We start from the raw sequence: 15364 nt of genomic DNA, 5'->3' as shown, positions 1-15364 counted from the left end.
TCTTAAACAATACAAGATTATTTAGAGACCATGTCTTTATAATAGTTGAGACGACAAAGGCTCTAATTATTAACTCAAAAAATATTCCTTTTGTTAATATTATTTCCATATTTTTATCTTCATGCAGCCATATTTCCATATTATAGTGACTAAGAGTCGTTGTTAAGCCGTTGTCATGCATAACAATGATGTTTTGTTTCTTCTCTTTCTCTTTCCTCTATATCATCAAGTATTCCTAATTAGCAACGCTAAAAGATCACTATTAACAACCATTATTAACAACCATTGTACATGTCCTGTCCTTATAGGAGAAAGGCAGTAGGCGACGACAGTAGTCTACTGGCGCGGATGGAGGCCGCCACGGCCGGTAGCCCAAAAAGCGGCGAGGGAAAAAAAAGGAAAAATAAAAGGAAATCGGGAAATCAATCCCCATCGTCCCCCAAGCCTCCGGGGGCCGACCGGAGTGAGGAGGGGGGCGAGGGGCGTCCTCCGGCGGGAAACGGCAAAAAATTTTCGCGAGGGCCTCAGGGCCCCCAAAACTTCCCTCCCCCGGAACCCCAAATCCCTAAACCCCTCCAGTGGCGAAGCCCTAGAGCCGAAACCCTAGCCAGCCCAGCCATGGTGATCGCGGTGGAGGGGGGCTTCGTGCACGAGGAGGAGGAGGTGGACCACCCAATTCGCTACCTCCCACTTGGCCGCGTCTACTCCTCCTCTGCTCCGTGCCCTCTCCCCAAGAAGCCCCGCTCCGCCGAGGACGGCAAGCCCCCCGTGATCGTCTACTACCGCCGCCGCCGTAAGAAGCCGCGGGTCGAGGGGCCACCTCCCTCGCCTGCCACAGCACCACCGATGCTGCACCCCCGGGAGGACGACGAGGATGAGGAGGTTACACGGCGGAAGGGTTCTCTCAAGTACGAGCTGCTGAGCCTGGGGCAAGCCCCGCCCGCATTAGGCGGGGATGGGGAGGAGCCCGCGCGGCGGCGCTGCCTGAGGCGTAGCGGAGGGGCTGAGAGGAGGGGTTACTTCTCTGAACCCAAGAGGCGGCAGCGGCAGGGCGTGCACAAGGAAGCTGCCTCCTCGGCTGGGAGGAGATGGTTGGAGTGAGTTGGATCTGTCTACGCTTGCCTCGGAATAATATCTTCCCTCATGGCCTTCAGTGGAAGTACTTCATTTAAAAGGAACTGTCAAAAATGTGATTTGTTCCTGACGCTGGTTCTGTCGCAGGTTGGAAATTGAGGCTGCGGATCCACTGGCCTTTGTGGGATTAGGATGCAAGGCAAAAGTTCTTGACAAAGATTTTTATTAGCTTCTTTTTAGGGGAATGTAAGAGGCTGGGACCTGAACCTTGCAGTGTATGTAGGTTTTCTGGCCCCTCGATGAGGATTGGTACAAGGGTTCTATCACAGGGTACAATGAAGCGACTAAGAAACATTCCGTATGATCTCTGATCCTTCCCAGTGTGAAGATGTTTTTTCCCCTTAAATCATTGTTTAGTTCAGCAAATTCTCCATTGTTTCTTAGTTGATTGATAATGCTTGCTTTTGCTAATTTCGTACTGGATTTTCTCACTATCAAAATTCAATTTTTAATGCCAGATGCTAGATACATTTTACGTTTGTTGTTTCTTTAATTTAAATTCAACCCCTCTATGTCTGAATTATGAAAGTACACGATTTGAAAGAAAATTATTAAGAACTCGGTTTAAACGTACTTACTGCAGGTAAAGTATGATGATGGCGAATCAGAGGACCTTAACCTAGCTGATGAAAGGATAAAATTTTCTATTTCATCTGAAGAAATGAAGTGCAGGAACTTGAAATTTGGAATTTCCAATCTGAACAAGAGGGGCTATGATGAGTTGCTTGCCCTTGCTGTTAGCCTTCATGATTACCAAGGTCTTGATGCAGGTGATCTTGTGTGGGCTAAACTTACAGGTACTCATCCTATTGTGTTTTGTACCTCTGACTTCTGGTGTTTTCAGCTGAATATTATTAATTTCATGGTTATATTTTTTTTGTAGCATGTCACTAGAATTTATAATAGCAATGTATTCCTATGACGCAGATTCCAATTATTTTTAGCTGTATTAATTTATTGCATTGTTGACGGAAGTTTGTGTTAACCCACTAATGCACTTTGTATCGTGAGCTCCATTACAAATGCCACATGATTTCACTTCTGCAGAATTTTGCTTTTACTCAATGAGTTGATGTTTAGGACATTGGCACGATCTCCAATATGCACATTGGGACATTGGCACGGTCTCCACATTTGACCATTACCTTTTCTAATCATATGCTACATTTATTTTACAAAAATTATTGCATCGAAAGTAGTTTTTGTGCATATTGGTTCCCAGAGGTTTTAAGGTTTCATTGTACAGATAGTTATAAGCTGGTGTGACCTTTATGGTTTTCTATGATGTTTTCATGTTTTTCTCTTAAATTGACTGACATTGGTTTGTAACCAATGTAAGTTAGTCTCTTGTGCTTTATTTGCCTGTGGAGTGTTTATTCTTTGAATTTGAAGTTTCTTTAGTTCATACTTTCCTGTGTGATAAATTATTAATTACACGTACTAAAAGCTAGGGGCATGGAGTTTTGTTCTTTGTTTAATTCAGTGAGAAGTGATTGATGCACACCCTTGTGAGGTGTTCATCTTTTAGGAGACCTGAAATTAATTTGTCATTTGTTTCAACAGGTCATGCCATGTGGCCAGCTGTTGTGGTGGATGAATCAAATGTTCCTGCTAACAGGGCTTTGAAGCCAGGCCGACTAGATCAGTCGATACTTGTTCAATTTTTTGGTACTCATGATTTTGCCAGGTTTGATTCTGTAAAAGGATATCTAAGATAATCTTCATTTTTCTTAGAAAGGTACCCTAGAAGTTATGTTTTTTTTACCTCAGGATTAAGTTGAAGCAAGCGGTGCCCTTTCTGAATGGCCTTCTTTCTTCTTTGCATCTTAAATGCAAGCAAGCACGCTTCTATCGGAGTTTAGAAGAAGCCAAGGAGTATGTGTCCAAAGCCTCTTTTTTAGAACTAATCCAGCATATTTTTTTAATCTTACTGCGAGGTGCTCAGTACAGTATTCAGATTCCATTTTATACTTTATAGGTTTCTCTGCACACAGCTTCTCCCAGAAAATATGTTGCAACTACAGAAATCCATGGAAAAGGGCAGTTCTGATGCTAATTCCAATAAAGATGTACATTCTTGTGACAATTTATCTGAAGATAAAACAGCTGAAAGCGGAGGGGATTATGATGAGATGACTCAAATAGAACTAGGAAATCTTCGTGTGAGCAAATTAGGTATGTTTTAACAAATAATATGAATAGAGAAAATTTTATTTCTTTTTCTAAGTATACCAAGAAGCAAAGTTTCAGGCTTTATAGATTGTCAATAATATCAACAGAGAAGTAGAGAAACATAACAAGAGCGAAGTCACATATTTGCATATTATTACAAAAATAAGTTAGAAATATGGCGCAAGCATGAATATCCTTTTCTTTTGTGGAAATGACAGCCTTCTTGTTCCTACCAAGTTGAAGGATACCACACTTTTTTTTTGTGAAATATAATTTTGCACTATCTATGAGCTATGGTGCTGAAGAATGCTAAAGGCCAATTTGTTCTGTCAGGCTAGACCAGCTTAATAAGTGGGTCCCATTTTGTTCTTCTTATGGTATGCAGACACTCAAGAGCAATTAGGGCATTGTTAGTAATAAGACACCCTGGTACAAAAGCACTTTGATAATCAAACACATCATTCAGAAAGATTTTAAGTCGGTTTGCTAGTACCTTTGAAGCAATTTTGTACAGCACGTTACACAAACTGATGGGCGGAAATTGGTTAGGAGATCAGGCTTTGACACTTTTAGGATAAATACATTTATATTGTCACAAACCCCTCAGGGACCTCCGCACCATTTAGCTGCGAACCACATCACTAATCTCATCTCCAATAATCTCCCAGTGTGTCTGATAGAACAATGCTGGGAATCCATCAGTACCTGTTCCAGCCTTTGTGGGATCCATCTGGAAAAGAGCCCTCCTAATCTCATCATTTTTGTTCTGGGTACAGATTAGAAGTTTAGTTTGTGCAGGAGTCCTAAACTTTTAGATAATAGATCCTTAAAAATATATTTTATTTGCACGATTTAGTTTATTGACCTAACCCAAAACCCCTGAAAGACATAAGTGATTCCTGTTTTAGTTTTTTCCTGCAGATTTCTTGTATGCTTCTTGTCACTGAAATTTGAACTACGTTTCTCCTGCACTTTTTGAAAGGCTTTGTTACTCGCTACATTCTTAACATGATTGTCGAATTTCTAATTTTATGGTTGCAAAAGAATCATACCTAGTTACCAACAGCAAGGCAGTTTGATTACATTTCTGTTGAAACAAATTGGTTTCAACACACAGCCATTGCCCTGACCTTTACATAGAAGGCACTTGATTGGATAATATGTACAGCCATTATTTGTCTGTGTTGAACTTATCAAAAATTTATTTGTAGAGCATTTGATGAGTGCTTCTTTTGGTGCAGCCTGAATTTTTCATGTTGATACTTTTGGTCCTAGTGTATCTAAGTTTAACCCTTCCATTATTGTACTCCTCTCTGAGCTTTTCAGGTAGGATAGTAACTGACTCAGACTATTTCCATAACAAAAAGCATATATGGCCTGAAGGGTATACTGCTTTCAGGAAGTTCAGATCAGTGAAAGGTAGTTATCTGTTTGAGAATTTTGTTGTCAAGCTTATAGCAAATGTAATAAACCATTGTTAAATTCACTTCAGTAGTTTCAGAATCAGTACATTATTATTGTTGCAGATCCACATGTAGTAATACTTTACAAAATGGAGGTACTGAGGAATTCAGATATAAAAGCTCGGCCATTGTTTAGGGTAACATCAGAAGATGGAACACAGGTAAGCAGTTTAACAATTTTACTGATGCTGTTATCGATACCATTGAAAACATGTGTTTTAGTTGAATTTTACCTTTTCAGAATATAGTTTATCATGAGATATTGTATCATCGATATGTTTGGAATGATTATCGTAAACTGAAAACACATACTCTATTGACATTTATTATCAATCTAATTGTCTTATCACAGTTGAGATTGCTGGTTGTCTCACACTCTCACTTGCTTAAGTTCAGTCTTTCCATTTGATGAAATATCTATAATCAAATGTCATTGTGTATCTGATGTGATGGAAATGTTTCGAATTTTAATAATGAGCTTTTAAAGGTGTTGTTATAATTAAATGGACTTCATACTCCAGTAATTACTGACCGTCCTATCATTCCTGGTTGCGTCATCTTCTCGCTTGATTGTTGTCACCATTTTTATCCAAAATCAGCAATATGTATGTGCATTGCAATGAATCACAACCAAGTATGCTATTAGTCTAATATATAAATGCAATGAATCACAACCAAGTATGCTATTAGTCTAATATATAAAATGCAATAAATAATTTATTATCTTCAAATATAAATTGTATATACATGATATATGCGAATGAGACTGATTAACCACCTGTACATACTCATCTCCAACAGAGATACAATATTTTTCTATTAATTTCTTTGAATAGCACATAAATGGCTGCATAATTGTAGCCAACGATCTGGAGGGCGAACGGGTGCAAGACATAACCATAAGCCCCCAGCTCCGTCTATTAAACAATGAGATATTCTTGTAGGAATAGGCATTTGAATAAGTGATTATTTGATCTCATATGTTTCCATATGTCTAGTATCAATTATTACATTTCCAGAATGGCATATAGAATCTTTTCTTGTATTTTCAAACCAGTTGAGTTACATATCACTATCAGTTATCACTAGTTATTTCATGGAAAAGGAGCAATTTGTGAGGATGACCAGCAAGTATCTCTTTGTATGTATGTGTACAAATTTATTTTGAACTCTGTACGTTGTCTTGATCTAATGCATTCTGATGACCAGATTGATGGCTCTACCCCAAATACATGTTGGAAGGAGATATATTGTAGATTAAAGGAAAAACAGCGCAATGTGGCCTCTGGATTGGACAGAGATGTTTGTCAGGGATCTGGTTCCTATATGTTTGGCTTTTCAAATCCACAAATACGGCAACTTATTCAGGTTTTTGAACAAATAACTCTTCAAGTTTTAGTTTTTCTTTTGTTTTGGTAGTGCATTGGTGATGGACAATCAAATCAATTCTTTTTAACCATAGTGTCTTTTTATACTATTTTCTGTCTGAAAACTTCCCTATATCTGCATAATTATCTAAAGCCTTTTGTCATTGGTATTTCATTTCATTACCATTCATGTTTTTGTAGTGAATTCGTGCAGACTAAGAGTTTATATGTTTTTATGAATGTATGATTGTCTGATGGTTGTATAGTTCTACTGTCAAGCTATTGGTTTCTGGAAGTTTATCAAAGAGAAAAAAAGGTTTCATGATAATTGCTAGTGCCCCTGCACTGTCTGCAGTGTGTTGTGCTATGTCTGATTGTTTGGTGATACTTGCCTTTGTTTCCCATATTGACATTTTTATGCCTAGAAATGCATTCCATTCCTTTTTAAAAACTAATTCAACTGTGTATTTTAGGAGTTACCCAATGCAAGGTCATGCTTAAAGTATTTTGAAAATGCTGGAGACACCTTTCGTGGGTATAGAGCTGTTCATGTAAATTGGAAAGATCTAGACTATTGTAGTGTTTGTGATATGGATGAGGTAAATGATCTTTACCCTGTTCTCATACATAAGCTATTCAAAGGGTGAATAACCAAATGGATTATTATTTATACTCTTTTGAATTGCAGGAATACGAAGACAATTTGTTCTTGCAATGTGATAAGTGCCGTATGATGGTAGGCATGCTTTCATTGACTAGCTCCTTGAAGATGTTAAATATGGAGTTGTTTACATAAGTGTTAAACATGATACAGGTACATGCTAGATGCTATGGTGAACTCGAACCATTGAATGGAGTCCTTTGGCTTTGCAACCTGTGTCGACCTGAGGCGCCTCGTGTTTCTCCACGATGCTCTCTTTGTCCAGTAACAGGTATAGAATCATGTTGCAGTTTCTTGCATAACAAGGCTATAAACTTATGTGATGATTCCCTTTATTTAGGGGGCGCAATGAAACCAACAACAGATGGTCGTTGGGCTCATCTTGCATGTGCTATATGGATTCCTGGTATAATGACTTTTATTGATCCACATATCTTAGTGATGTTTTGCCAGGACATGCTTTTAATTATATTAATCCTAACTTTGGTACAGAAACTTGCTTAAAAGATGTGAAGAGAATGGAACCGATTGATGGATTGAGCAGAATCAACAAGGTTCATTTTTCCTTTCTGCTGTTGATTTTGGTGTGATCCTATTTTTGTCAGAGTGTCACTGATGTTGTCTATGCAGGACCGCTGGAAACTTCTATGCAGCATTTGCGGAGTTGCTTATGGAGCTTGCATACAGGTACTTTTGCAACCGTTTTTAAACCTGTGATTGGGTCATCATAACATATTATTTGCTCATTTCCTTTTCTTTCCTTGAAAGAGATCATGATACTTTTCCTTCCTCAATATAGTGTTCTCATCCTACCTGTCGTGTTGCATATCACCCTCTTTGTGCACGTGCTGCTGATCTTTGTGTTGAGGTATCCTCTTGATCTTTATGATGTGGCATATTATTTACTCCTACTCCCTCCCAAAATAAGTGCGCTCTTCTAGTTCAAATTTGAACTAGAGGGGTGCTATTTTGGGACGGAGGGGGTACTTGATAACTTATTCTGTTTCCTAATTAAGTATCTGTATTCATGTGCAACCATTTTGTTAATTTTAGCTTGAAGATGATGACAAAATCCACCTCATGTTACTTGATGAGGATGAGGACCCATGTATTCGTCTACTTTCATACTGCAAGAAGCACAGACAACCATCGACTGAACGTCCATCTCTTGAAAGTAACCTTGCTAAGCCTGCTGTGGTAGTTCAGACAGATGCAGTTCCACCATCCGGTTGTGCAAGGACTGGTAAGAGAGCAAATGTTTACTTGAGGCTAAGAGCAAGTTTTGTCAAGTTTTCTGCATAATAAATTTGGTTGTTTATTTAAAGTATCCATTTTTTTTCTGCTATTTGTGTTTGACAATTAATCCTTGCAATCTTATGGGATTGAGCTAATTAGTTATGCAAATGCTGTATTGTTTATCCTCTACTACATAAAAGAACCTAGTAGTTGTGGTGGTAGTGAGTCTGCCAGTGCCATCTCACCATGGCCTCTAGAGTTGGTGGGATCTTTCTAAGCGTGGATAAATAGATCTTTTGTGCACTTTGTTTGGCTATCTGTGTATTGTTGTTTGCTTGCAGATCATATATGTTTTTCCATGAGAAATATGTATAGCTTTTTTAGTTTTAAACTTTTGATGTATTTTTTTTAAAAAAAATCCGTTCCAACACTAGCATTTTGCTAGTTTAAGCATATATTTCCTGCTTTTGTTATTGCACAACCAGTTCTCTGATCATGTTTCATTTCTCCATTACTTGCCTTCCTTTTCAGAACCTTATAATATCCATGGGAGAAGGGGCCAAAAGCAACCTCAAGTTATGGCTACCGCTTCTGTAAAACGTTTATATGTAGAGAATATGCCTTATATTGTTAGTGGTTTCTGCCAAAATAGAGTAGGCCATGATGCTATCAGTGAACCAATTCAATCAGTTGGCTTTTTGGATGTTGCACATCAAGAAGCTGTTGGCAACGTGTCTTCTATGATTGAAAAGTATAAAAGCATGAAGGCTACATTCAGGAGGAGACTAGCTTTTGGTAAGTCCATTAATCTGTACCAGTAGCATCTCCATGGAATTATCGTTTTTGTGGACTGAAAATAGAACTATCATTTTATGTTGTAAAGCTGACCAAATCCTTAACATTGTTGCAATAATAATAATGCTTTCAGGAGAAGTACATGATATTGTTTTGTGATCATAATATGTTGCTATTTTACATATCATTTACTTTATAGTACTTGTCAATTTCCTTTGCCTTCATGCTGCGACCAAACTTTGATGTGAATGTGGTATATACTTTTCTGTAGTAACAGTAGAATCAATGGTGTGGTTTGTCCCAGTTGTGCTCTTATGTGTTAGTGTTGTGTGAGGAGTTGAGGTGACCTGTTTGGTGTGGCCTACCAGGATATGTTGGTGTCCATTGGCTTTTTCCCTTTGGGGCTGGTGTAATCTCTTCATGAAATGAATGGTATAGCTCCTGCCCTTGGTTTCAAAAAGTAGAATCTATAGAAGTTAAATAAGATATTTTGTGTAAAATCCACCTGGTAAAGAAAACATACATATATATGAGCTTGTCGATTCTCATGATTTGGAGTGGAATAGGATTTACTGGTTTTGGGCATTAGCTGAAATGGATTAACGGAGTCCACTTTCCTAAGGAATCAATATCAATGTCATTCCTGGACATGTGCATCATAACTATGGCATTGCACATTTTGATTGTGTTGTTTTTGAAACATTGGCATATATGTGATTTTGTGCTGTTCTAATGGCTGTTTCTGTGAATATCGTTTTATTTAACTTTTTTTTTTAATTATTTGTGACAGGAAAGTCAAGAATTCATGGATTTGGTGTCTTTGCAAAGGTTTCGCACAAGGCAGGCGACATGGTATGTTTATTTATTTTTCATTGTAAAGCCTCCGTTTGGCATTATGTGGATTTTGAAAATCACTTATTTATTTCTATTTTCGGATGTAGAAGTTGGTTGAGAGGTGAGAGCTATTCTCCTGTAGTTGTATTAGGAAAACCTGTCTGGACATTGGAAAGAGTCCCCTGTCTAACTAGGTCCACATCACAGCATTGCAGTGCCAAACATAACCAAAGAAGGATTGTGTTCCTTTTCTGTAAGGAACTTAATTGTCTTGTAGGGAGAACTTTCAGTAACATTACAGTGGAAATAAGTAACAAATATGGAGATATATAATGATCCATGATTGCCCCATGGTACTGTAAACAGCAGGAAGTGCAGAGTAGCTTCTTTGTTAGTTTGTAATGGCTGTGAGCAGTTAGATAATTTTCTTAAAATTGACCCAGAAGCAGTTGTGGCTAACTGTAGTGACTCAATGCCTGCTGATAGCCATCTGCTGTCTTAGTCTTTGGTGAAATCTTGATTAGAGTTCTTGGTAGAGGTTGCAGATATGATATGGGTAGAAATTTGACCTAATGACAAAACTAATGACGATACTTTGCAGAGTTTATGTTGATTGTGTTGTTAATGGACTCCAGGACAATAGCAAAACTATTTTGCAGTATTTGTGTTGCTGCTCAGCATATTATTCCTATTGATATCTACTTATTAGATAAATTGATTAGAAGTTAGTTTTGAATATTATTTCACTGTTGTGATGCTAATGAATTATTTTTCTATCTACATGTTCAGATGATTGAGTACATCGGAGAGCTCGTCAGGCCACCAATATCAGATATTAGAGAGCGGCGCATATACAACTCTTTAGTGGTATGTTCTGTTAGTTTGTTTTTCAGTTTTTTGGTCATTCCATTGTTGGTATGAAGGTCTTCATGGTGTTGTCAAGTCAATGGCATGTCATGTATTTGGTTAGTACCATGAATAGCAGCATTCTTGGGGGGGGGGGGGGGGGGGGGGTGGCTTGGATCTGGCCTCTGGTTGACCATGGAAGAGGAAGGAGAGTGCAGCTTGCATCCAGCCCCTCTGTCGTCTGGATTCGGTTGTATCTTCACACTTACTGTGTGCTTTCTCGGTTCTCTACTGCCCCACCTCTGTTTGCCTTCTCTCTGCTTTGTTGTGCTTTACTGTCTTCCCTAATGCTCATGATAGCTCATTCGCCTCTCTTTTATAAGTGAGGGAGGAGTCCTCCACTCTGGTACTGTGTGCTTTATTGCTTTACTGTCTTCCCTGATGCTCATAATACTGCCTCTCTCCTCTGCTGCTGGAGGGACATCTGGTGATATGGGAGGAGGGAATGACTAACTTAGGTGACCTTTTCTTGAGTGAGTTGTGGGATGGCTCAGTATTGTCCCATCTACCATCAATTATCCATTTTTATTCTTTTATTTGTGTATACACTGACCATGAGGTGTTGAGTGCCATGAAAATATTGGTTTACAATACATGCTTTGTATCACCGATACAGAAAACAGTAATATTACCATGATGCATAATTTCCAAAAACAAGGATTTGTCCATTTAACTAACTTTTTTTCTGCCTGCCTACCTAGTCTATCTTTTTTAGAAAGACTACCTAATCTATCAGTTCTGAAGTTATGGGATAGAGGTAAGGTTTTGATGATTTCTATCCAATTAACGTCTTCTTATTTGAAAATTTTGATGTACAATCCTGCAAAACTGATGTTCAATGGCATATCTTTGTATGCAAATATGATCAAATGTACCCGTCTTGACAGGATAGCTTATTAACTCAACTGTGATCTTATGACTGTCTAATTTCTAATAGCCTGAAGGTTATATGTGGAAAACTCTGGTAAAGTGTAAGTTTCCAAAAAAAATCAATGTTTTTTGCTTGGTAAGTGAAGTTTAACTTGTGTACCTTTTCATTGTTAAGTAATTGGTTTGTTCATGGAGTTCAACCTTAAAGCTTTGATGGGGGTCATCATCACGACATTCCTTGTGAGCAACCTGTGACATGCCTGCATGAACTTGATTAGGCAGCAAGGAGAAGGTCATTTCACGGGGGTGCTATTGGAACATGGCATCAGAACTCTCCCAGTTGTTTGGCTAGTAAACCCTGTTGTTTATACAGTGAGCTTAGTGACTAGGGTGTTGATTTTAAAAGATATGCTTGATTTGTAGTATATGCAAAGATAATTAGATGACCGTACAATTTGCTCTTGTCCACCTTTTGTAGCCCAACTGATATGCTTTCTGTGTTCTTTAGACAATCATTCCCGTGGGGGAAAATAAATGAATCATTTTTATAGATTATATTTTAGACAAATCAATTGTTGTAAGTTCTCATGAAAATAAAAGAAAGCACAAGAATATGCTGCAATGCATTTAATCAGTCTGCTAATTATTTAGAGTAAATCACTTCTGCAGGGTGCTGGGACGTATATGTTCAGGATAGATGATGAGCGTGTTATAGATGCTACGCGGGCAGGAAGCATTGCCCATTTAATTAATCATTCTTGTGAGGTAAGGAAACATGCACTCCTTATGAAAGTGCTTTCCAGTTTTTGTTTGCAGCTAATATTGCTTCATCTGCTGTCTTATTGAAAACACATGGTGATGATCATTGCATAACCTTAGTTTGGTACATCCTTGTATCTATGTTACTCTGCACATTGGATAGTTGGACATAAATTTTCACCACTGGCATGATAACCACCTATGTGTCTATTCTGGACATGTTGCTCTTTTTTCCTCGTAATGTGAAGACAAAAGGAAAAATGCAATACAATATGCTCAAGGCAATGCTGGATCTAATGAAGCAATAGGCTAAAGTTCACAATAACTACGGAAATTTATCCTTTTCTGCCAAAAACTTGAAGTGAGCAGTCTCTTACCAAGCAATAGAAATAATAATTCCTCAGTGAGTTGTGAAGTAATGAACTCTTTTTGTAAAGTGAAGCAATCAATGACTATTGACAATACAATTATTGACTGATCTGTTGTACTTGTGCCCGCCCCCCCCCCCCCCCCCCCCCCCCCTCTTTTCTCCTCCCCCCAGCACCAACCCAAAAAAGAGCCTCAAAACACATGCAAACACACCAGCATCTCCATGAAAAGAAAGGAACCAAATAGCTTTCATTCCCTACATTTGGCAATATTCTTTGGCATTTTAGCACGGGGGTTCAGATATTATGGTACTTCATGATGTTTTACTGGTTTACTTAGTACTAGTAGATACAAGAATACATAAGTCAAGACTATGTTTGGAATAATTTTTTCTTACATGCAGTTGTTGTAACAATTCTTTTTACCATTGCAGCCGAATTGTTATTCACGCGTCATAAGTGTTCTCGGGGATGAGCATATCATCATTTTTGCAAAGCGGGATATAAATCCATGGGAAGAGTTGACTTATGATTATAGGTAAGAATGAAATATCAATTGCTTGCAACCGTTTTAAAACAAGTCTTACAATAATAAGATGGTGCTTCATTCAGGTTTGTTTCGAGTGATCAGCGACTTCCTTGTTATTGTGGATTCCCAAAATGCCGTGGAGTTGTTAACGATGTTGAAGCAGAGGGGCAATCAGCCAAAATAAGGGTCAATAGAAGTGAATTATTTCAACAATGATCAGACTGAGGTCAGTGTATACACATATCTACCTTGCGTGCTATTCTGACGTGTAATATGTTGTACGCTCCTGTAAAAATTTTATGGATGCACCCTCTAATTGAGAAACTTGAAAATGTTCATTCAGGATGTTGGAAAAAAAATTGTGTAAAAATCATGTGTTTTTTCCCCTAAATTCTATTGTGCCCTGCTTATAATTGGTTGATATTAATTTAAGTTTCTTGCCATATATTGCCAATTTTAAAGGACAAATAGATTTGTTTGTTAGTTCCGTTGATCTTTTGAGCTGGATCTCCAACCTATGGGTTTTTGAACAGATTGTAGATTGATTTTTTCTCCCGAAGTTACCTTTAGTTTTAAAACCCTTTAAAAAGAAGCAAATGGTGGTGACACTTAAAACCTACAAGGGTAGGAAGATTATGCCACCACCATAATTCTCAAAAGTTCCCTGTAAATTATTTTATCTGTATACTATATATAGCACAGTAGGAGCCTCTCCTACAGTTTCACATCAAAACAGTGGCGGATCTAAAATATTTCTTGAGCACGGGCAAGTCTAACGATAGATCATAACAAGCACATATAACATCGTTGTATGTTTAAATTTTATGATTTATACAATCAAAATTGACAACACTAATGTGAGAGGTTAGCTAGATTAGTGCCGTGAGCCAAGCAATTATAGACACATTCTGCTTTGCATTCCTTAATTGCTTTGTTAATTTCCTGTCTAATCTAGCAGCGCCGCAGGGGCATATACTGGTGTAACGGGGCGGAGCCCGAGCACTTGCCCAGGGTGGCTGGACCTTGGCTCCGCTCCTGCGTCAAAAAAAAAAAATCTTAATTCTCAAAAGTTAGCCTTTTGTCAAACTAGTACAAGAATAATCGAAGATAAAGGTAAATCATATAGTCAACTCATTTATGGAAATATAGATAAATTATTATTCTAGTTTTGTAGTTACAATATATGGGTGTTTGGTTACTAGTTTGCTAATTCTGGTAAAAACTTGCGCAAACATTTGATGTATGTATAATTAGTTTACATTGAAATATTTGTGTAGCCAGATATCTAATCTCTACGCATTAATTAGCCCGTAATTGTAGAGAAGTACATTTAAGTACACATGGCATGATGTGTATTTGTTTGCCTTGTCGTTAATGTTTATCCTGTCTCCTTGAAGCCAAAAAGATATTTTGATCTACAGTTGAAACTATAATGTTAGCTTTAATATTTGCAGGGATCGTATTTAGAATTGCCCCAGGGTACTGGATTGCGAACTGTGCTCCTTCGGGGCTAGTGGCAAAATTGCAAAAATTTGCCTCAGTTTTTCATGTGAGAAATGCTAATTATTCTTTGCTCACATTTACACAAGAATGCCATCGTAATTGTACATCTATTCTGACATAGGTCTGGCATTCCATTTGTTATTGGTACCATAATTGGAACTTTGTGGTGGCATAATCAAAATATTCAGATCTTCTCATGTAATTTGTCCATTTGTCATCAGTTATATGTTGGCCCTATCAACCAAATGAGTCGAAATCATGTGCGTGATTGAGAAGTCCTGTTAACAATAGTTCAATGGAGATGCAGCTTCTGAATCACATTTTGCTTATCAGCCGTCCATAGTAGAACGATTGTGCATCTGGATCATCCGACGGACCTAACGGCTACTCCCTCCATCTCAATTTTCTGTCTCCAACTTTAATCATTCATCTTATTTAATTTTTTTAAAAAAATTAAAATACATAAGTCAAACATAAATTACTATTCATGTTTTATAATCTAACAATAATAAAAAAATACTAATCATAAAAAAGTTTTAAATAAGACGTACGATCAAAACTAGTCATGAAAATTTATGGCTGCATTTATTTTAGAACTTGTTGTACTTATTTTAGAACTGATGTAGTAAAGGCCAAAGCTCTGCCCTACATAAATGTACAACAAAACAAAATGTTTGCTTTAACTGGGTGGGTATACAATTTGTCCAGGGCTCCAGGCTAGTGCACGGACTTGTTTAGTTCGCTCAAATCAAAAGGTCAAATGTGTT

At 37.8% G+C, this 15364-nt stretch overlaps 1 protein-coding gene across 2 annotated transcripts; it reads left to right on the top strand.

Annotated features, from left to right (window-relative positions):
- Positions 1–392: 392 nt before the first annotated feature.
- Positions 393–14843, top strand: LOC127784431 (histone-lysine N-methyltransferase TRX1). Of its 2 annotated transcripts, none has more exons than XM_052311736.1 (25): positions 393–1097; positions 1222–1273; positions 1358–1432; positions 1718–1931; positions 2698–2821; positions 2905–3009; positions 3113–3309; positions 4633–4725; positions 4833–4930; positions 5979–6137; positions 6610–6735; positions 6825–6872; positions 6951–7068; positions 7138–7203; positions 7290–7351; positions 7428–7484; positions 7597–7665; positions 7851–8040; positions 8565–8828; positions 9619–9680; positions 10452–10529; positions 12108–12203; positions 13000–13103; positions 13178–13320; positions 14549–14843. In XM_052311736.1, the coding sequence occupies exons 1-24, from the start codon at positions 619–621 to the stop codon at positions 13308–13310; spliced, it is 3069 nt and encodes a 1022-aa protein (XP_052167696.1). In that variant the 5' UTR covers positions 393–618; the 3' UTR covers positions 13311–13320; positions 14549–14843. The 2 variants fall into 2 exon arrangements, with proteins under 2 accessions (XP_052167696.1, XP_052167697.1); XM_052311737.1 differs by lacking the exon at positions 14549–14843 and adding an exon at positions 14053–14505.
- Positions 14844–15364: the final 521 nt, after the last annotated feature.

This window comes from Oryza glaberrima, chromosome 9, assembly GCF_000147395.1.
Source record: "Oryza glaberrima chromosome 9, OglaRS2, whole genome shotgun sequence".
Classification (NCBI taxonomy): domain Eukaryota; kingdom Viridiplantae; phylum Streptophyta; class Magnoliopsida; order Poales; family Poaceae; genus Oryza; species Oryza glaberrima.
Note: the sequence above shows the minus strand (reverse complement) of the source record. Positions and strands in the feature narration are given on the sequence as shown.